The sequence below is a fragment of the Bemisia tabaci genome, chromosome 1, assembly GCF_918797505.1.
Source record: "Bemisia tabaci chromosome 1, PGI_BMITA_v3".
NCBI lineage: Eukaryota > Metazoa > Arthropoda > Insecta > Hemiptera > Aleyrodidae > Bemisia > Bemisia tabaci.
Window position 1 is genome coordinate 21,236,538 of NC_092793.1, and position 20,878 is coordinate 21,257,415.

The 20,878-nt window shown below is 35.3% G+C and overlaps 1 protein-coding gene across 5 annotated transcripts; it reads left to right on the top strand.

Annotated features, from left to right (window-relative positions):
* Positions 1–302: 302 nt before the first annotated feature.
* CYLD (ubiquitin carboxyl-terminal hydrolase CYLD) lies at positions 303–20,301 on the top strand. Of its 5 annotated transcripts, none has more exons than XM_019057498.2 (15): positions 303–525; positions 803–1,330; positions 3,579–3,825; positions 4,778–4,905; positions 5,433–5,520; positions 7,219–7,494; positions 9,427–9,668; positions 10,544–10,712; positions 11,033–11,183; positions 11,744–11,940; positions 12,461–12,648; positions 13,433–13,541; positions 14,349–14,464; positions 15,038–15,254; positions 16,326–20,301. In XM_019057498.2, the coding sequence occupies exons 2-15, from the start codon at positions 863–865 to the stop codon at positions 16,514–16,516; spliced, it is 2,787 nt and encodes a 928-aa protein (XP_018913043.2). In that variant the 5' UTR covers positions 303–525; positions 803–862; the 3' UTR covers positions 16,517–20,301. The 5 variants fall into 5 exon arrangements, with proteins under 5 accessions (XP_018913043.2, XP_018913044.2, XP_018913042.2 ...); XM_019057499.2 differs by having other exon boundaries at positions 303–518; XM_019057497.2 differs by having other exon boundaries at positions 303–1,330.
* The last annotated feature ends 577 nt before the right edge of the window (positions 20,302–20,878 follow it).

The following is a 20,878-nucleotide window of genomic DNA, read 5'->3' on the forward strand; positions in this document are numbered from 1 at the left end:
ATGATCGTATTGGATGATCCCGTTGTAGTATCATTGCAATCAATTTGTGAAACCAAGCTGCAAGAAGGAGCATATTATTAAACTGTACTTAATAAAATTAATTTCACATGCTGTCATGATGATTTCAGGTATAATTTCTGTGGGTGTAAACTTTAGAAAATGCGGTAAAAAATTTATCATTACTACTCGTTTTTGCTTATTTGCTTACGTTTTTTGTTGGCATGGCTGCTATACAGCGTTGTCAAATGTATGGTAATTATTCTTTATTTTGACGAGTGATGTGTTTTTGTTTTCGTCAGCCTCTTCTGCCTCTTTACATCTCTGTATTGGCAATTCTACCAAGTTCAAAGTTTCTACAGTTTGCAGATAGTAATTTGTTATTCAGTTGAACAGTTCGACAGATATTAAGCAACTCTACGCCTGTGAACATTTCGAAGCTTGTAAAATATTGGTTCTTGCCAAATTCAACAAACTTCTTGCGTTAACCTAAAACATTCGACTTCTCGTTCCAGTTACTAGTAATGTGTAAATTTGAATCTCCCTACTTTTTTTCTATTTTTTTGTAGTGTACAGGCTGTTTCCCTACTTTTAGTTATGTTCAATTCAATTTTCAGCCCAAGTTTTCAGTTTTCAGTATGCCGTGTTTTCTGAACCCCTCCCTGAGCATGTTGAATTGCATGAGAGACTTATGACAAAACAGTACCGTAGAACCCATTTTTTGGTGTAGCCCTGATTATCTTCGTTTTCTGCGTATTTTAATTTTTTATTTGCTTCTTTTTCTATGTCTATAACTCATGTCAAGTTCCTTGATGCTCTCTATTATCGGAAAGTTGGGTATGAACGGCTGAAGACAAATAAAAAAATGGCATATGATTCGTTAAGAGGGCGGCGAAGTTATGCCAGCACATTGTTTGTGGTAAATCGGAGTGTCTTGGTCCAAAAATTATCTGGTAGCTCACCAGAAGATCAAATCGCACTTTTGCTTGGCAGTATTGTTAAATCGGAAGATTTTCTTGGAAGCGATTACACATCAATCAAAGTTCTCGATCCTGTGGATATCAGTTCTACTGATAGCTGGAAGTGCTCTGTGGATGCTTTGACCCCAATTACTGGAGCTGTGTTCCCTTACATCATAGCTATTCCCTCACCTGAAGATCGGGTCAGAATCGCCTCTGACCCTAAGCTGTGCGCAAAAGTGGCTGGCTTGCAAATTAATGATGTGGTGGAATTTTTCTTGCCTGATGGTCTGTCACCTCACCTAGCAGTTGTACAAAAACCTAAAGTTACCTCCACAATTGGCCCTGGATTGTATTTAGAGATTCAGTTCTTGGTATGGCTCTTGCAATATTTCTTTACTTTACCTTCCAACAGTTTTTTCCTAACTAAAAGCTTAACACCTGTAGATTCGATGTTCGATTAAAATGTAATACAATAAATTAGCACTAGTGCTATTTTAATACGCTAACTTGAGAAGTGCAATAAGTGGTCAATGTAACTGTAAAAATGGCAAATCTCTGATTACATTTGATTTGATTCGACTCCGTCTGTACTAATTGCTAGAATATAAAGTCAAACTAATGTCCTTGCCTAACTGCAGATTTTCACCTGCTTTTCTTACAAACTCTTTATGGCCGTGCCAAATTCAAACTGTATGTTTGATGTCTCTTCAAGGAATCTTTTAATTTTAAATTATTTATCTTCGGTCCCCTTTTATTGTTCCTAGAAAACATATTTCATCATTTTCTTTTACCAGCTGTTCTAAAGTCTTAGAGTAGATGAAGAAAACTAGATGGACGAAGGATGGTGCTCAGTTCAGACAGTTGACCCTCTTGTTGCAGTTTGTTCAACTGAGCCATTTCATTAAACTAGTTTTAGCTGAGCTAAATCTGGTTTTTCGAGCCAGTTGTGCAGAAGTGAGATATGCTTATATATACTTAGCAGCTCTTTTACGAGTGTTCGACTAATGATCGAGCGTCTGAATTGGGCCAATTCTTGCTTAACTCTTACCATTATTCACCATTTCACCCTCCTTACTACCCATTTCTATGCTTGATTTTGCACGCTTTAGGTTTTATTTAATATAATTTTTAATTCATCATCTTAAAACTTGACTTAAGGATATATCACTTTTAATATTCTTTGAGTGACATCGTGAAGTTGTATCAGTCTGCAGAGTGAGCTTTGGAGCTGACTGTAGACACAGACAAATTTTAAGGCCATAGGACTCCATTTTCCTATTTCCTTAGTAATTTGGAAAAAAAACTCTATTCAGATCTCATTGAACCTATCAAAAATTATCATTCTCTACAAAATTTCCTCCTGCAACCTGCCTTATTTACTATTTTAGCACATTCCTGTTTTCCTACCTAAAAGCTGAAGTGGGAAGTTGCTTCGAAGGATTCCCAAGTGTGAAACTGGTGGTAGTTCAGCTATCCTACTTATCCCATTTAAGTGAAAAAAAATTTTCTACAGCGGGGAGGGATACTCTTTACCTTCAAATTACCAACAAGGTTAAATTATCACTCCAATTGTTTCCCAATTTTAAAAATGATTGTGCAAATTTAAGTTCACTTGATTCTGTAGCTTTTAAGTTTGCATGACATCAAGGTTTTTGTATGAGACCAAATTCACACCAATTAGACTTGCAAGACCTTGATACTTCCTTTCATGTGAGAATATGTCAGCTGCAGAATCCAACTTATTTCCAATAGAACTTGAGAGGATGAAGGAGGATGAGGTGCAATGTTTTTTAAACCCTGCTAATTCCATGCAAGGTTTCTAAACTGCCAAATTAAGTTGGGTGATCTCTTGATGTGAGTGGTTTTAGAAGTGGTAACTATGGAAATCGGATATATTGTCCTATCACCTTAATTTATGTGCGAATTACAAGTCCTCCTGCCGAACTCTGAACTGCTCTTTCGACTAAGGAAAGCAGAAAATACTCTTGCTAGCTCTCATGACAGCTAATGGATTTTTTCAGCTTTAAAATTGTGTGTGTATACAACCAGTCATGTGCCAAAGTAACATTTACTTATTTCATGAATACCATCAGGAAAAGTGTGGTGTAGAACCTTAACAGAACATCGGAAAATGCCAAGAATAAAATTATGAATCGCATGATCTTCAGGATATGCAAAATTGGGGCTAATCTAGCCTGGTTTGAGAATTCTCTGGAAAAAAAAAAAAAAAAAAAACTGATCCAAACCAAAAATTTGTATCCAAGTCTCATTACTAGTCATAACTTATAATGTGATGAGTTTGTAGATAATTATTCATTGAGAGCTCTTGATTTTGTGGCTTTTTCAAGATTTTCAACTCTTCCCTAATTAAAAAAGATTTATTTATTATGGGTGTAAGATTTTTTGACTGTGTAGGTGAATTAGGAAAGTTCTCATCAATTAAAATTTTTTTAGCAATGATAGTGTGGCTGTCATGGTTGCCAGTGACAATGGCAAACACTAAGTACAGTAAAATTTCTTCAAAGGATTCTTAAGTATTCCATGAAATAAAGGAATTTCTCTTGGATCTCTAGTTCAATTAACCTCATCTCATCTTTACCTACTTATATTTATTACCAGGACCCGGATTCCGAGCCGAATCTTGATCGAGAGGATCTATTCTTCAGGAAATCTGAGAATGGAATTCTTGTCACTGTCGATCGTATACGTCCTGTATCAGTGTTGAGCAACACCAAACCTCAAGGAGATGTACCAAGTTCCAGTTACAACTCTCTTCCAGTTGTGAACTCGCTGAAAAGGAGAAGCGGAATAATGTCATCCAAGTCCAACGCCTTATATTCGCAGTATGGTTCTAGTAGGAAATCTGGTAAGTATCAATGTAAGTCAGTACTTCTTGTATTCATCAGGTTTTTAATTTTTCACCAAATTAATGGCTATGGTCAAGAAAATTAGTGTTACTCAATTTTTAGCGTTTTCCAAAAGGCCTCAAAAACCACTATGTGTTCCATTAAACTTCAGTATCACCTTGGAGTTTTTAAATCTTAAAAAAATACCTGTTTGAGAATAGCATAGAAAGGACCTCTTAGAGAAGGTAAGAATATAAGCTTTCTGATTTTGTTTCCTCCTCTGAATTTCACGTATAACACACAAGTTTGCGTGGCAAAAATTACTAAAATTACTCCGGACATCATACGGCTTAAATTCGCACTTGGTTCAGTGATCCAATACAGTTACACCTGGAAGTCCAAGGAGAAATGTTCCATCTCTTCAGTGCCACCTTAGAAGGCTTTCAATTTTAATCCTCCATTGCACAGGCCCTATTGTTAAAAAAAAAAAAAAAAAAAAAAAAAAAAAAAAAAAAACCAGCCGTAATTCGCCAACAGTTAATCCAAATTTTTCCACTGAACACATTAGCCCTTTCCAAAAAGGACAAACAAGAATACAACCAATCTGCTCAATGCCATCCAAATGTATTTACGTAGTACTTTGAATGAATTTTACTCTATTTTTTTCCATTCTAATTTTATTTTATGCTAAATTAATTAGCTAAACATGTAATGATATGGGGCTCTTGTAATTACAAAGAAGAACCCTTTGTTTTCTCTCCGCTACAGAAGGGACGTCTCCCATTTCTTCGTTTTCCATATTTACACCTGCAATGATTTTAGGGAGGGGAGAGAGAGGTTGTTCAATATCATATACTCTTTGAATTTAATTTTTTGGCTAGATATTAAAGATCTGAATTTTACTCATTTGTTTTCAAGTGCTCTTTCAGCTTGGAACTGATCAGCTAGCATAACATTCAATGTATTTTTCAGGTCCTTTGGTAAATCTCAGGCAAGGAGAAAATGTTATATGGATGAAAGATGGAAAACAACCCATTGATTGCAGTGTGCAGTATTTCATACCAAATGCTGAAAGTGCCAGTAAAGTCCAACTGAAAGTGGTGAGCGTTCTAACTGTTTTTTCCTTTGTAACGTAAGAAAACTTATCACAATTTCAAAAGGTAAAATCGTAAGCTAATTAGAAATTTCTAAAATTCACTCCTTTATGCACATTTTGCATTGGCCGTACCACTTTTTTTCAAGTGTACTGAGTCTGCAGGCACTTTTCTCAGCAGATGGGAATCAAGTTGTCCTATAGAGAGAAAAAATAGAGAGATTTAGGTAAGTGTGGCTTGTAAGTAAGTATAATTGAATAATTTATAAACTGTAAAAAATAGAATTGATTGGTTGGGTAACTGCAGGATTCATCTAATTTGACCCTCCTTGTTTTGTCCCTGCAAACACTGATTTTCCCTTAATTCATGACTAGAATTTTAATATTAAGCGGAAAATATCTAATGTCTAACAACACCTTCTCGAAATTAACTCAAACCTTTTCACTCCTAAGAATTCATTTTGCATTTTTTTTGTATAAAATTTTCATAATTATGATTGGAGTCTACAAAATGGCTATTCATTCTTGTTTCAGAAAGGAGCATTAGATACAAGCAAGGAAAAGGGGTTTGTAACGGTCCCTATTTCAGAAGTATACAAGAAAGGAGACCCGATTATGCTTGGTAAGTTTGTAATGTCATAATAAAAACTGAACTTTTTCATCACATAATCACTCATGAACGGTTTCACGCAAGGCTTAAAATTGTCTTCAAAGGAATCATGTAGGCTTGACTGCATCTATTGAAAGGAGGAAACTGCAAGACAGCAAACCTGTAAAAACCATCCCTAGTGTTGTGCTCTGCTTAAATGATACGGTTGCACGCTTGTTACAACTGATGACGGTTCAACGCACTTTTGTTCAGAGAGAGAGTATTGGTGATCCTGCCAACAAGTTTAAATTTAAGCGAGAAATTGCCATTTTCATCATAGAGAGAAAAAGCTCATCAAAACACAAATATCCTCTCAAGAGAGTTATGCTGTTTGGTGCAGCACCAATTACAATGAACCAGTAATAAAACTGCTGACATGTATTGAGTTTAATTGGACCCATCATCAGTGCAGCACAGCTTCCTAATTTTTCTGCTGCCAAATTCAGAGAGGTTGCATAAATGGACGCATTTCTGTCAAACGGAACTAAGCGCCATAGGGAGAGGAAGGTAGAGGGGAGCTTGGATTGGCGGCGGAACCGGGCGTCGGGCTCATTCCGTCCTATACTCGCAATGCTTTTCGATGGCGCTTAGTTCCGTTTGACAGAACGCGCTATCCGGCATTCTAAATTCCTCAAAAGGAACTCAAATTGGCGCTTAGTTCTGTTTGACAGAAATACGTCCAAATCAATTCAAGGTTTGAGCATATGGTCACGGAGCAAGCTCCACCTAGTGGGTGAATTAAATGCGTAATTCATTATTTCAAAGAAAGTCAGATTTTTGGCCTGGCTGTCTCATCTTTCGTCTCTCAAGACATACAAAGTCTTTAACCTGTTTTTTTTTACCATTTTCCATGGGTGATAGTGACTGTAAAAATATATTGTATTTATTTATTTATTTTTTTTGGCAAGTATGTTGAATACATATATTTGCGCATTTGCCATTTGTTAAGGTGAATCCAGGGTTCGATTAGGGATAATTCAAGATTAGAGATAGCGCCACCAGTCACCACTGAGAATTTCACTTTCCTTCTACGATTACTGAAATAATATTCCTCAAATTACAAAAAGCAGATCCACAAGATATAGATTATTTTTTGCTTGATTTTTTGAGCCAAAAATATTGGCAATTAGAATTACAAGCGCAGAGAAAGTACGGCTGAAACTTTCAGCTCAGAGGCGGCGGCCGAGCGCACAACCGACTCCCTCATGTTCTGTCTCTCTCTCTCCCATTGCCGCAATGGGCACTACTTTCCGCCGTAGTTACGACTTTATTTTTAGGACTTTTGAGAAGATTTTTTTACTGAATGTTCCTCAAGTATGTTGTTATATCCCCTGGATCCCCAATCTTGAATAAGTATTACGGTTTTTATTATTTTGGCAAATATATAATGCTATTCTGAGCAGCGCGACGTGGTGGCCAAATTGCGAAGTTCTGAGCCTGGATTCACCTTAATAAAAAAAAAAACTAAAATTTCTCTGCCTATCAAGCACTTATTTTTACAGTGAAATTTTCTAATGCAATTTCTCTGTTAAGGCAAAAAAACTCGTTCATTAAAAGCTCAAGATTAAGTTGTTTTGTTAATAAAAAAGATATTTTTAATTACTTTCTCAACTCTCATGAAATGAACTTCAATTCTTGGTGAAACATAATTTTTTCCTCCTCCCTTTACAGATAAAAACGGTAAAGATGCAATGGATGGAGAGGATTTAAGACTGAGTCGCAGTAACAGAATTTCTTTGAATGAAGTGAATAGCAAGCAGCAGAAGTTCGAAAGTCCAGCTTTACGACATTCATTTCCAAATTCGAAGGATTTTGAACATTCCATGTTAGATAGTGATTTATATTTTCTAGATTCAACAAATGTCAGCACTGTGCACGCAAAGCAAGCCAAAATAAGTTCCTTGCTGGATAACTCTAACAAACATTCCACAGTCGCCTACAATAATAGTATGTTCAATTTTATATTTCTTTTATCTTAGCAATAAAAGAATGAAGATTTTTACCAACTAATGCTGTATAAAAAGTGACATGGGCTGTTTGAGCGAGGGGAATTCTAAAAATATTTTTTTCTGAGGAGAGAGAGAGAGAAAAAAAAAAACAAATTCTCTAAATCTAAATCCCAAAAAAGTAAGACCATATAGCGCTTCAAGTGTAAATTAATTCTTCTAAGCCATGAATAGTTTAGAAACTATGATTTTACATGGAAAATGAAATGTATGAAGGCTTAAAAAAAATGAACTACTTAGGAGCTGCAATCCTCTATCGACTCGTTTACTGAGTTCACATTACTATCAATTTTTATCAAAGCAAAAAAAAAAAAAATAAATAAAAATAAACAAATGAATAAAATGAAGAAAGATGGGGGAGAATATCAACTGTTATTTGCTCTTGAGTTTTTTGTGCTGACTCCTCATTGACATTGATCTCAAGATAAATTGGAAATTCGCAGAGTTATAACAGTGAAATATATTTTTTAGGGGGGCCCAAAGTAGGGGAAGAAAAAAAAACAAAATAACCCAGCAATTTTCCCATTTTCCTTCCCTCACATAAAAACTTTGAGGATTTCCCAAAAGTTCCTCTCAAAAGGCATATTTTTCCAAACAGAGCCCTAAGCTTTTTCAGTTGGAAGGCCCTTAGATTTTCGCTTTAAGTTCCTAAATATCCGACGATCCTATTGACATTTTTTGAATAAGCACTCAAATGCCATTCATTTCTTTTCTTACTGTTATGAATCGTTGTGATTTCTCAAGTAACTTGACTGTAGATGGCCGAAGGCTCCAAAAGAATGCCCGTCAAAAAGTTATGCATAGCAGGAGAAATTCAGAAGTTACTAATGAAAAGACAGGTAGATCAGGTGGATACTGAGTTGTCAATTACAAAAAGGAAGTGGGAAGTGGGAAGTGTGAAGAGGAAGCGAACATTGGCAGAAGGCAGGAAAAAGTGGAAGTTAATTTTAGGTCCCAAAAGGGGGAGAGAGGCGGCTATATTTATCCTCTGGTGAAAATAGCTCAGTCTGGCATTGTGTCTCATCAGAGCTACACATATTTAGTGACTGCTGCATTTTCCATTTGCCCAACTTTACTTTCACTTTTTATCATTTCAATTGTTGTCTCATCCTATAACTATTTATTTGAATTAATGAGGTTAATTGATTCCCTATCCCCTTTAAGTGCCTCAGTGTTTGAATGTCATGATTGTTAACATTGAAAGTTGCTGCTTCAGTCCTTTAGTATTGATTGAGATGAGTTTCATCATTCCTAACCATTTTATGGAGTGAATTATTTAATTTCTCTGCAGAGAAAATGGCCATGTACTCAGAAAATATTCCAATACCAGTTTTAGAACTTTTTGGATACATCGAGAGCAATGATGTTTACGGCAGTTCAGCACGGTCCCAAAGTACGTCAGTTCATAATAATATTGAATGACCATAGTTTTATAGTTAAAGCCCCAAGTTGATTTTTTAGATCTTTAGGTCCTGTATTCCAACTTCAGGGTAAAATTTTAAGAGCCCTCGAAGATGGCGAGCCTAATTTTTAGGAGAAATACATAATTCCCCGGGGGTCAAAATGATCTTTTTGGTATGTATTATCATTCTTGGTGCATGAAACTTTGCAAGGGGTGCTAATGAAGGAAGAGTTTAAATATATAATGGGATTGCTGCTCCAGAATTTGCTGCAGGTTGCATCTGATTTTTTTAGGCAACGTCTTTGGATAAAACTCAAAAATATTTTGTGGGCATCGAAGCCTCATTTTTGGGCGCATATTAAACATAGCATCCAGTAGAGTTAGAACATCGTGTAGGTTTGTTCGTTAATGATCTGCATGAAAAAATCCTAGAACCAAACCAAGTATGTTAACTTATTTTTTTATGTCCAGATTGTCAACCGCACTTTCCGTCCGCAATTCTAGATGATGACTCTAGTGATGAAAATGGCAGCTGCGGATGCTATGACAATGTGGCAGATCTGTCTGACTTTGATGCAGCCAACTCGGAATTCTCTGTTGGTTCCCTTGTTGTAGTAGATGTGAAAGATAGGCATCATTATGGCGTTATTCGGTGGATCGGGCCAGTAGGGCCTATCAAGGGAAGACATATCACATTTGCTGGAATTGAAATGGTTAGTGTCTGGTCAATTTTTATTATCTATCCTGCCGTGCAAAAATCTACATGTTGCCGTGTTTCTACCAGTTTTAAATTAATTTAATGCTCCAGCTTAAGATGACTGTTGCGGGAAAAACCACTCTATCATGCTGCTTAAATCGGACCCCGAAGTCAGTTTTTATTTTAAAAGTTTGTCAAATTTGTTCAGTTTTGATACCTACTTGAGAACTTAGGTAGCATTCTACGAAAATGTGTAAAAGAAGAAAATGAGCTTCGAAAAATCTCATGTAAATGCTAGCAATTTTTAAGAATTTCGCTTTTTGAGCTTGACAAGTGTGAACTGCTATGCTATGAAAAATGGCCACAATTGCTGCGAGCGATTCATCATGATTGGTTGCTCCAAGGCTAATTCGCATAATCTTGTCTGAGAGTGCTATAATGGAACTGCTCATTTTCCAATCAATATGAGTAATTTTTCTGTAATCTAAAAAATACAAAAAACAAAGTGTATTATTCAAACTGCCCATTATCTTTACATCCTGACAAACTCTAGAAAGGAGAAAGGCTCTTTTAAGAGAAATGGAATCAAGTTTTAATAATGCAAAGATTGACCATGACTATCAAACAATAGGTCCCCCCCCCCCCCCCCATTTAGAATAGCGGCAAATTGGAAAATGATGTGGTTAAATAAAGTAAGGGTTTACTGTGTTTCATCATAATATTTTGTACAAGGAGAAATAGAAGTTCAGCAAGCAGAACAAGTTTTAAGTTACTGGTTCAAAAACCAATCAAGTTTCAAATGAAATATTAAAAGACTCTTCTTTCTCTAAAATAGACCTGTAACTGTCCTCTGTAATTTTCCTGTTTTTTCTTTCTTTCTTCATATCATAGGAGGAAGAAGATGATGAATGGTCAGATGGCAAGATGGGAGATATTCGGTATTTTCAATGTCCTCCAAATCGAGGCTTCTTTTGTCCTCTTAGCGAGTGTCAAAAGGACACGCGGTTTCTTGATGATGTTCCCCGATTTTCCTCATCGTCAGATATCATCAGGAGTAGAGGTAGGCATCTTGAATTTTCTTTAGAAGTAAGTTGAAATTCTTAGAATGAAGGAAGTTAATGTATTTTACATACATTTAATTCCATAGCTAAAAAATCAATAGCAATTCGAAGTACAGTGGAAATCAGCAGTCAAATGTTGTTATAACCGATGCAAGAATACATTGAATCAATGGGATTTCAGCGGCAAGACAGACCAGAGATGACATCGGTAATCTCTGGAAGTTACATGTTTGCTCAAATCCAATACTTGCTTAAACTTCCTTCTTCTACTCTGATAATTTATTTGAACTCATCCACTTTTTTTTTCATGTTTCTCCAGAGTTTGGTCTGCCTGTGATCCCTGGTATTGTGAAGCCCATCAACAAAGAGTCGGATATTGAGTCAGTCTGTGGAAAAAACAAAGGAATCCAAGGACATCATAACTCGTGTTATTTAGATGCCACCCTTTTTGCAATGTTCACTTTCACGAGGTTAGAATTTTCTCTCTTCCAGAATTAGTGTGAATATAACTTTTTATCTTTCAAAATTTTTGGAACTACGTACATCTTATTTCCAGTTTGTAATACTGTTTCTGAAATAGCTTTAAGAATAGCAAAAAACAACATATCTCGGAGATCGGCTGATATCCTTCATGTCTAAAAAAAAAAAAAAAAAAAAAAAAAAAAAAAAAAAAAAAAAAAAAAAAATATGTTTGTATATCATAGGTTCTACTCAGTAACAATGTATTCTGGGGCATAAGCGGATATTTGGCCAGTTTTCCTAATTCTTCACGAAAACGATTTTCCACAATATTTGCCCTTTAGCTTTTGCTCTCCTGCAGGCTGCATGTAGGATTAAGCCGAAGTTAAGCGAGATGTTATTTCAGTGTGTAGATAAGTATCTTTCTTCCCTCTCGGAACAGGAATTTGAAATTTTAGAAATATGGAGAGTTGCCAGCTTTTGCTTTTTTCTGCACCTTTTTTAGCTCAAAAATTCTTATTGTTGTAGGGATGATTTTTAAAAACAATTATAATTGTTTCTTTTTTTGCAGTGTCTTTGATAGTTTATTGTTTCGACCTCGGACGATTGCTGATATCCCTGAATATGAGGAAGTTCAGAGGGTACTCAAAGAAGAAGTAGTCAACCCTTTACGAGAAAATTTGTACGTGAGGGCGGATAGAGTGATGAAACTTAGAACACTTTTGGACAAGCTAAGTTCTGTGTCTGGTCTCACTAGTGAAGAAAAAGGTACAATCTGATATTATTTCTATAGCTGTAGAAAGCCGTTTTTTGTCAATCAAAATGGCAGATCCGGTGGCTTTTCTCCTTCCTCTGTGAGATTTGTTTGATTGTCTCATTAGTGATGTACATATAGCCTTTTTTGTTCTTGGCAAGGGTTGCACCGCAAGGAAAAATCATGCAAAATACTTAGAATTCACAAATAGTAGCAATATGACAGCTCTCATAATTGATTAGAATTGAATTTTAATGGAAGCTGCATTTAATTATAAATGAAATTTTATTAAGAAGTATAAACTTCTAAAGCAGCCTCATAACAACTTTCATCATGTTCAACGATCTTTTTTTTTCTTTCTTTAAGTTTCTCCAATTTCAAATCTTTCAAATGCTGCCCGAACCTACAATATTTCTTTGGTATTTATAGACAGAATGAAAGTCTTCTGCATTTTGGAGGAAACTAAAATTATTCAAGTAAGCTTTTTTTTAAATCTGTCATTTTTTTAATCTGTCATGTCTTTCCTCTTTGCAGATCCTGAAGAATTTTTGAATTCTTTGCTAGCGCAGATTCTGAAAGCTGAGCCCTTCTTAAAACTGAGTTCCGGTCAAGAAGCATATTACTATCAGCTTTTTGTGGAAAAGGATGAACAGTTGAAACTCCCAACGGTCCAACAGCTTTTTGAGCAAAGTTTTTTAACAAGTGATATTAAATTAAAAGAGGTACAAAATGCAAATTTATTTTATTTATTTTATTATGAAAAGCTTAATTTGTCATTGAACCAAGGTCATGCTCTGGCTGAATTAAAGTCAAAATCTTATTCGACTTATTTTCTTTAAAACCCTCTGATCCTTGAATCTGAAGAGTCTCGAGTTGTACAGAGGAAAAAATGGTATGAGTGGAGAGGGCTATCCTACAGACCACTGTCACTGAATTTTTTTCTTTTTTAAAAAAATCTGTGAAGATAAAAATGTTTTTTGACTCAAAACTAGGAAAACTATCAATTAATATGTGATATTATGAGTGACTAATATTAACAATAAAACTTGAAAAGTGTGTATCTTGGTTTGCAACATTGCAGACTTCCTGTTGTACTTTATCTTTTGAATGGAAAAATATCCAATATCATTTCTTGGAAACTTATCCAAGTTTACTTGTCTGTGTGAATTCAATAATCTATGAAAATTTTGGTAAATAGTGGGAAAACTGGGAGTGGAGGTTTTGAAATACCACAAATAAGGTATGTGCTCCAGCACTTTCATCGGCTTTATGTAATCAGAAGTGGAACAAATAAAATCCAGCTTAATTGAAGAAAAATACTTCTAACTGGCTACTCATTATTTTTAATAGCTTAATCAAGGATTCGTTTTCTTTGGAAAAGACAGCCAAAATGCCGAAAAAGAGATTTTAAACTTTGTATTTAAATAAAGATTACATTCGAATACTTTAGTACATTTTTTTGAATTTCAAGCAAACCTTGTTCTCATCACATTTTCATCATTACAGGTTCCTTCGTGTTTAATCATTCAAATGCCGAGGTTTGGCAAGTCCTACAAAATGTATCCCAGGATTCTTCCCTCCCAGTTACTGGATGTTACTGACGTAATTGAGAATTGTGAGTTAGTGCCCACACTAAGCAGTATTTAGAACAGTATCATGTATTCATGTTCAAGTTAATTTTGTTTCATTTGTTTTATTTCCTATCGTCTGACGAGGAATTTTTTCGAAATCATTTTAATTTTGTTACAAAACTGAAATGCTTTAGTTGAATATACAATCCAGCATTATTGTGGTAAAAAGGCTTAACTTTAATATTTTTGGCCTGTTTATTGCTGTCACCATTATACGAAAAAAATCAAATGCACACAAAACTTATCCAAAGTAAAAAAAATTGGAATTTAATTACAGTACTTTCTCTCTGTAACGAGAACTTGAGGGACCGGCCGATTTCCTCGATGTAGAGAGATTCTCGTTATAACGATTGTCGATATTTAATATAGGAGGTTCAAAGGACCGACCGATTTCCTCGTTGCAGGGAGATTCTGGCTATAACGATAGTCGTTACAGAGAAAAAGTAATGCACTTACAGTTTTTTTCACTGCTACACTGCCTTACATCATGAGTGCTCAGTGTCAGTGTCTTGTCATCTTAATTATTGTGGCCATTAAACTTTTTTCCAAAACTTGACTTTTGGGAAAACAACATTTCATTGTGTTTTTGTGGTTAAAAAAAAACTGCCACATAAGTACTTATATTTTATCCTAGGTATGCACTCATTAAAGGATGTATTTATTGATGCCTCTAAGAATAAAAAAAAACAATCTGTGTAAACTAAAAATCCCTAAATTCTTTTGAAACTGGTAAAGATGAGCCTGTTTATGTATTTATGTGAGCATTTATTTGTTTTTTTTTTTTTTTGCAGCCCCAAGGCAGTGTTCTGTCTGCGGAAAATTAGCTGAGTACGAGTGTAGCAAGTGTTTTCGACTGTGTGAGGAAGGTTTGCAATGTACCGCCTTCTGCACAAAGTGCTGCGAAACGGTAGTTTGCTTTAATTTTTCTCCTTATTTTATTTTGAAAATACTTTACTTTACAATTATCAAAACTGAAAAAAGTCCATGCTTATAAGGAAGTCATCTTGCAATTTCCAAGACTCCCTCAAAAAATTAAAAAAATAAAATAAAAAAAATTTAAAAATGGCTGTCTAATGAAATTATCGAAACTGTCATCAGGAAAAATTTGAACTGGATTGAAACCAGGAGCTCAGCAATTTTTCTTTAATTCATGGCCAAAGTGTAGTAGACCTTGTAGTGCATATCTCTGTTTGCAAAGTTTCAAGCTCCTGCCAGACTGTAGTTTTATTTAGAAAACCAGTGAACGAGATTTCTTGAAAAGTTCCTTACTTTTTCCTCCGTGTCAGCAGAATATTCTGTATAGAGTCCAAGCTCTAAAGTTGGCTTGTTTTTCTTTGAAAAAATAAAATGGTAGCAGACAATATGGAACAATGTTGGTTTCCCATTTTGGCTAATGATGTAACTATAGTTTATTAACACTCTTGATATAACTGTGTAAGGCACATTTTTTCAATAATAATTTTGAACTGTTATCTTTCAGGCTCATAACCATGAAAAACGAAGGGACCATACATATCGGAAGTTAAATATTCCATCTGACTTGTGTAACTTGCCTGATCACTTCCCTATCCCTCGACTTTATATGGAGCTGTTTGCCGTTGTTTGCATTGAAACATCACATTATGTTGCTTTTGTTAAAGCTGGCTGTGGCAGTGATGCGCCATGGTGTTTTTTTGATTCCATGGCTGATCGCAAAGGTAATCTTGCATTTTTTATTTTTCCATTTCAGTACATCATTCGTTGTGTCTCAACCTTCAGCCAATACACTGCTATTATCAAATAATGGCCAATTGGAAATGCAATTTTTAATTTTACTTTTTTAAGAATCGTAGTGTTATTTCTTAATAGGGGGGCAACGGTATTTCAAATGATTAGTTTAGTCAGAAAAGAAAGCTGTTTTGGTATGACATTGGTTTTTTGATCGATGGTTTAGGCGAGAGGGGAGGGAAATTATTAAAGGATCAGCAGAATGAGAACAAAAGTAAGAATAAGAAAAAAAAGGCTGAAGGAAAGGGAAGGAATTGAGCACTATCTTGTGGAAGTAATTTACAAAACGTTCTCGAAACATGATTTACAAATGCACTTGAATGAAGGAACCAAACGAATAAAGGCCAACAATCAAAAACTGTGTTTTTAAAAAGAACTTTTAAATTTTGTATGGACATACTGAGTAGACTGTGCCATGAAGGTATTCGGTCCTCGTGACATACTTCTTCTATTGAAGGATGCCAGGTAGATTTTGCGGTACACTTTCGGTTTGCACCATAATGTATTTAATTTAAAAAATCAATTTATACGCCCTTCTTCGGGAGTTGTTTTTGGTTGAAAAATAATGTATGAATCATCATAATCATGCATGATTGATGTAAATGAAAGATTATTGGCACTAACTAGAGTCAAAGCCAAATAGGTTTAAATACTTTTAGAGCAACAGAAGATCCGCCATCTTGATTCTTGCATTTACTTATAGTGCTAAACTGATGTCACATGATCAGCTGTCGAAGTCTAAACATGCGTAAACTTATTTGGCTTAGACTCTAAGCAGAATAATGCCAAGACGGAATTAGCACCTCCTTCTCCCTCTTAATACACAAAGAATCATTGTAATAATTGCACTTTGGTTGATTTCCATTAAAAAATGGTTCAATGGTAAGAAAAATGTAGCAAGTTTATGAAAAAGTTTTCCAAAGTTTCGGAGCTTTCATCAAAAACCTCCAAGTTTCTAGTCTAAGTTGCTCTTCTACATACCTCTTTTTTTTCCATTACAGGGGAACAAAATGGTTACAACATTCCGGAAATGGTCTCGTGTCCTGATTTACCCTATTGGTTATCAGATAAAGGCTCAGAAGTACTGAATCATTTCAAAGACGAGCGGCACTTACCTGAGCCGGCTAAGAGACTTTTATGTGATGCCTACATGTGCATGTATCAAAGTCGGGAGGTGATGATGTACAGATAGGTTGGCTAATTTTTCCGTTTTGTTGTCATTTCTTGAGGCAGCAGTAAAATTAGGTAGTTTAACTAATCAACGTAAGATATAACATTAAAAATCAGCCTTCAGGAAGGACTATGAGGCTCTCAAATTCATATTTATGGATTGAACTTCTTGTTTTGGTGTTTAGATGAATGTATGAATTGCCCAGTCATCATTCCTAACTAGCAAATTAAAGTGACATGCATTGAGGAGATTAGGTTTCTGAGAGGCAGTAATGCACCAGAGGTAAATCTTTCTTGTAATATTTTGTAAATGGTGATGCACCTGAGGAAGGGGCACTAAAGATAATAAATATATAAATCAAGAAAACTAAATTTACATATTAAGGGATTAATTTCTAACCATTTGTTGCAAAAAAATACAAAAAAATTCCAAAAATCAACTTTTCTGGAGTATTTCAAAGTTTGAGACTGAAGAAGGAGATTTAGAGGGAGCACAGTTAAGGTTTTAGAACAATTTTACCCAGCAAATCTGGTTTCTACATCACTAAAAATGAATTTTTGCGCAAGTAATGACCTCAATATTATATATTGAACTCAGACATCCTTTTATATCATTGTTTGTAAACAAAAGCATAACCTTGCTACCAAGCAAGCATTTGATAACAGCCGCCCAGCTCAGTTGAGATGGAGTCCTCACCTTTGCCACTTTTGACTCCCTCCATATTAAATGCTTAAACATCTTTAAAAATGCCTATTAAGGCCTTACAGATTGAATTACATGTTCTTTTGGTGTGTAAAAATCGATTAGGATCTTTAACTGAAAATCAATAATTTTCAGCAAAACTGCGTTTTGTCGCTCTCTTGTAAAATTTGACTGTTCATGTGAAGTCCCCTCTTCCTCCGGTGTATCATAATTACCATTTCTCACATTGAGAAATACTGCTGCTGCTGTTTTAACTGATCAATGGAACTATCATACATGAAATTAAGAGTTTAGCTAGTTTTCAAGTATGAATAATTGGTAGTTAGGATTTGCAGTGAAGTTTGATGTGAGCAAGAACCATCCACATAGGTCAATCATTCTCTAGAACGAGTTTTAAATTCTACTGCACAGTGGCAACAAAGAATGTAAATTTTATGCACTTCTTTTAAGATCATTCTAGGATGTAAGTCGATTTTATGTCATGAATGCTATAATAGGGTGGAGCATTAGATCCTAAACAAATTCGTGACTGACCTGTTTGGATTGGTCCTGGATGTATGGACAAAAAATTCTACCTGTTATAGGAGATTCACGTATTCAAGATTTTTTTTTTTCATCAAAGATAATGTAAAATTATCAAAAGCTCTTTTCGGTTTGATAATTTAGTGTAATTGAACACAAGCTTAAGCATCCAGATTGACCAGAAGATGTATTTTAAGTTTTCTAACTGGAGATTGAAAAGGCCTTTGAAGTACTGCCACAGAACTTGAAAGTTGTGTGCCCTTTTATATGAGTCTCTTAATACGTAGTCTGTCCTCTTATTCAAAATTTAAGTCAAAGCTCTTTAAAATTCGCTGTTTATTACTCTCCTCTGTGTAGAATGTGATGTCAAGACCACTTACATCAAGAAACACGAATTGTTGCTTTTTTGCACTTTTTGCATATAAGAAGAAAATACTGTGAATTATTTTCCCCTTTCTTGACAAAAATAACTATTTTGATCGGCATTTTGTAGATTTCGTAGATTATTGCATCTAGTTTTTGACTGCTGCTATTGTTCTTTAGTTTTAAGGAAAAATGGTCCAGATTTTTATATTTTTACTTTATTCATAGGAGGTTTTTGACATTGAACCAAATCCCCCTTATCTTTTTTGTTTTGCTGTTAAAATTTATGCTGAGAGGTTATTTTGGCATTATTACTTCTGTAGGGTTTCTATCTTTGTCAAAACGTTTACTCAAGCTATCTTTAAAATTGGTTTCCATTTTTGTTCGTCCTCATAAAAAGTCATTTTTCTAGCAAGTCTACAGCAAGCCTTAATCACTGTGTAGTCTCCTCTTCCTCATGGTGAAACTAAGAATTTCTCACTTTGGAAACTGATACCTACTATTCTGTAATAGTGAAGCCTCATTTTCACCTGTGAAAGGCAAGGGTTATTTATGATGTGACACATCTGTTTGAAAGGGTTTAATGAGCTGAAGTCATATAAAATAAATGTTGTACTTTTAAAATAAAAATGGCATTATGAAATTTTCTTAATTACAGAATACCTATCTACATGAATTGCACACATTGCCACATTTGCCCCTTTGTAAGGTGAGCAAGCAATAACAAAGGTCTGGGAAACTCAGCAAGATGACTTTCTTTTAGATGGCTAAGTCCGAGAATAGTTAATTGGACATGTTTATGCTAAAAAGAACTATGTCGCATGTAAACCCTATGATGTTCCTTTTAGCTAGCCCCTCCCTAGTTCCTTTTAGCATGAATACATCCAATTATTCTTTGAAAAGCTGAGAATGTCGTGAAAATAATTACCTTGCAAGACTTCTACATCTGTCTTGATTTGAAGGGGGAAGACATACCAAAAAGATATAACAATGTTGGCTATAATAATGGATATAAACAATGTCAAAATAATGCGACATTGTAAGCAAGTACCTAGTTGCGTCCTCAGGTGCTCTTATGTTTCCTGATTAGGTGGATTTTCTTGCTTCTAAAGTTGAGAATATCATTTCCCTATTTTTGGGGCTGTTTTGATGTACTTAAATCTTGAGAAATAAAATAGATGTTCATCGGAGTGAAAAATTTTGCATTTAGATAACTGCAATGCTTGAGTTAAGGTGTTACGCTTTTGTGAATGAAATGCAATATGCCTATGATTTTCAGTCCTGAAGGAAAAGTAGCCCAATATTTTGTTGATCAATTTCTGAAATCCCTAAACATCACAGCTTTTCCCTAGGTTTCATTAGCCATGAAACTGTCTAAGGGAGCAGTTCTTTGGAATAAGTTGTTCCTAGCTGGGAACAGCACCATATCTGTTAGCCTTAATGGTAATTAATGTACTATACAGGGTGATCCAAAAGTCCCACACCTCCCCTGTAACCTGCAAGTTCTTGCCCCTTTTAAGAGTGGTCTCTTTACAATTTTGGGGGTTTCCAAAAGTCGTTTCCTTTGACCTAAGAGCACTCACAAAATTTCAGGTCTCTATCTCAATTTGATCAAAAGGTGCAGGGGTGATACTTGGTGCTGCTGGTACCGAACTTTTGAATCACCCTGTGTGCAGTATTTTAATACTCATATAAAGATGGTCCACTGTCTTTTTAGAAAAAAATTGCTCTTTGTCTCGTGCTGGTGCCCTAATATGTAATAATGTTGCTGTTTTGTGATATTACTTTTTTACTTGTCAAATATTTATAAGATGTATGGTAGCGGTTCTCTAATATGAGTACTATTTATTTTTCAATGTAAGTTCATTATAAATGCTGCATATAAATGCACAGTTATTAATCAAATGTCCAGTTGTGTTATTGGCCTTTGGACTTGCCACATTGTAAGCAATTTGGATTGAATGCAAGGTTCAACTTCCATCTAAGACACTGTCAATTTTCAGAGTTTTCAAAATGGACCTTGAGAAATATTTTTCCTGTTATTTTTTTGTCTTGTTAAAAGTTTGAGAGTTCCCTTAGAATTCAGATTCTTCGTGTATGATAATTGTTGAAAGATGGTTATGTTTTTATGAATTCCTAATTAATTTGTACGAAGGTATTAAAAATAATTTATTTCACCCTCTTATCTCAAATACAGTATTACGTAGTTCTTGTTGAAATTTGTCTTGTTATTTTTACCCATGCGTCACCTAGTTCGTTTGCCAAGTACACCGTATACCCAAAAGTCTCCAGTCTCTCTCTGTTCCACCGATTATTTTGATTCTTATCAGATGTCAATGTAACACCCTGTTGGTGAAATTGTCAAGTCCAGAGACAGGTAAACTTTCTTGTTCCGTCTGTGGACAGGTCATTGTCGCGCCGTTTCCGATGTATTTTGCCCATTTCATCAATAGTCCGAGAGCCAGACGACTTTGAGTGACAAACTCGGGATACGTGTTTTGACCCCCTAAATCGATAGCCTTGCATGCACTGAAACGGAAAATTTTTGTCTGCCGCCCTCTAGCCTGTGCCATCACCCTCATCTAGGCCCTCAAAGTGGTCCAAAAAACACCATCTGGTGACAAACTCCTGACGCTCGGCAGACAAGTCTATTATTAAAGATCATACCCAGGGTGACTAGAAAAACTTTGTCTGCCGCCTTCTAGCCTGTGCCATCACCCTCATCTAGGCCCTCAAAGTGGTCCAAAAAACACCATCTGGTGACAAACTCCTGACGCTCAGCAGACAAGTCTATTA

Excerpts from the sequence above, each read along its gene's own strand:
- CYLD (XM_019057497.2), top strand. The coding sequence starts at position 782 with ATGTCTATAACTCATGTCAAGTTCCTTGATGCTCTCTATTATCGGAAA. Across the intron at positions 12,649-13,432 it reads GTGATATTAAATTAAAAGAG|GTTCCTTCGTGTTTAATCAT; the intron begins GTACAAAATGCA and ends TCATCATTACAG. Across the intron at positions 13,542-14,348 it reads TACTGACGTAATTGAGAATT|CCCCAAGGCAGTGTTCTGTC; the intron begins GTGAGTTAGTGC and ends TTTTTTTTGCAG.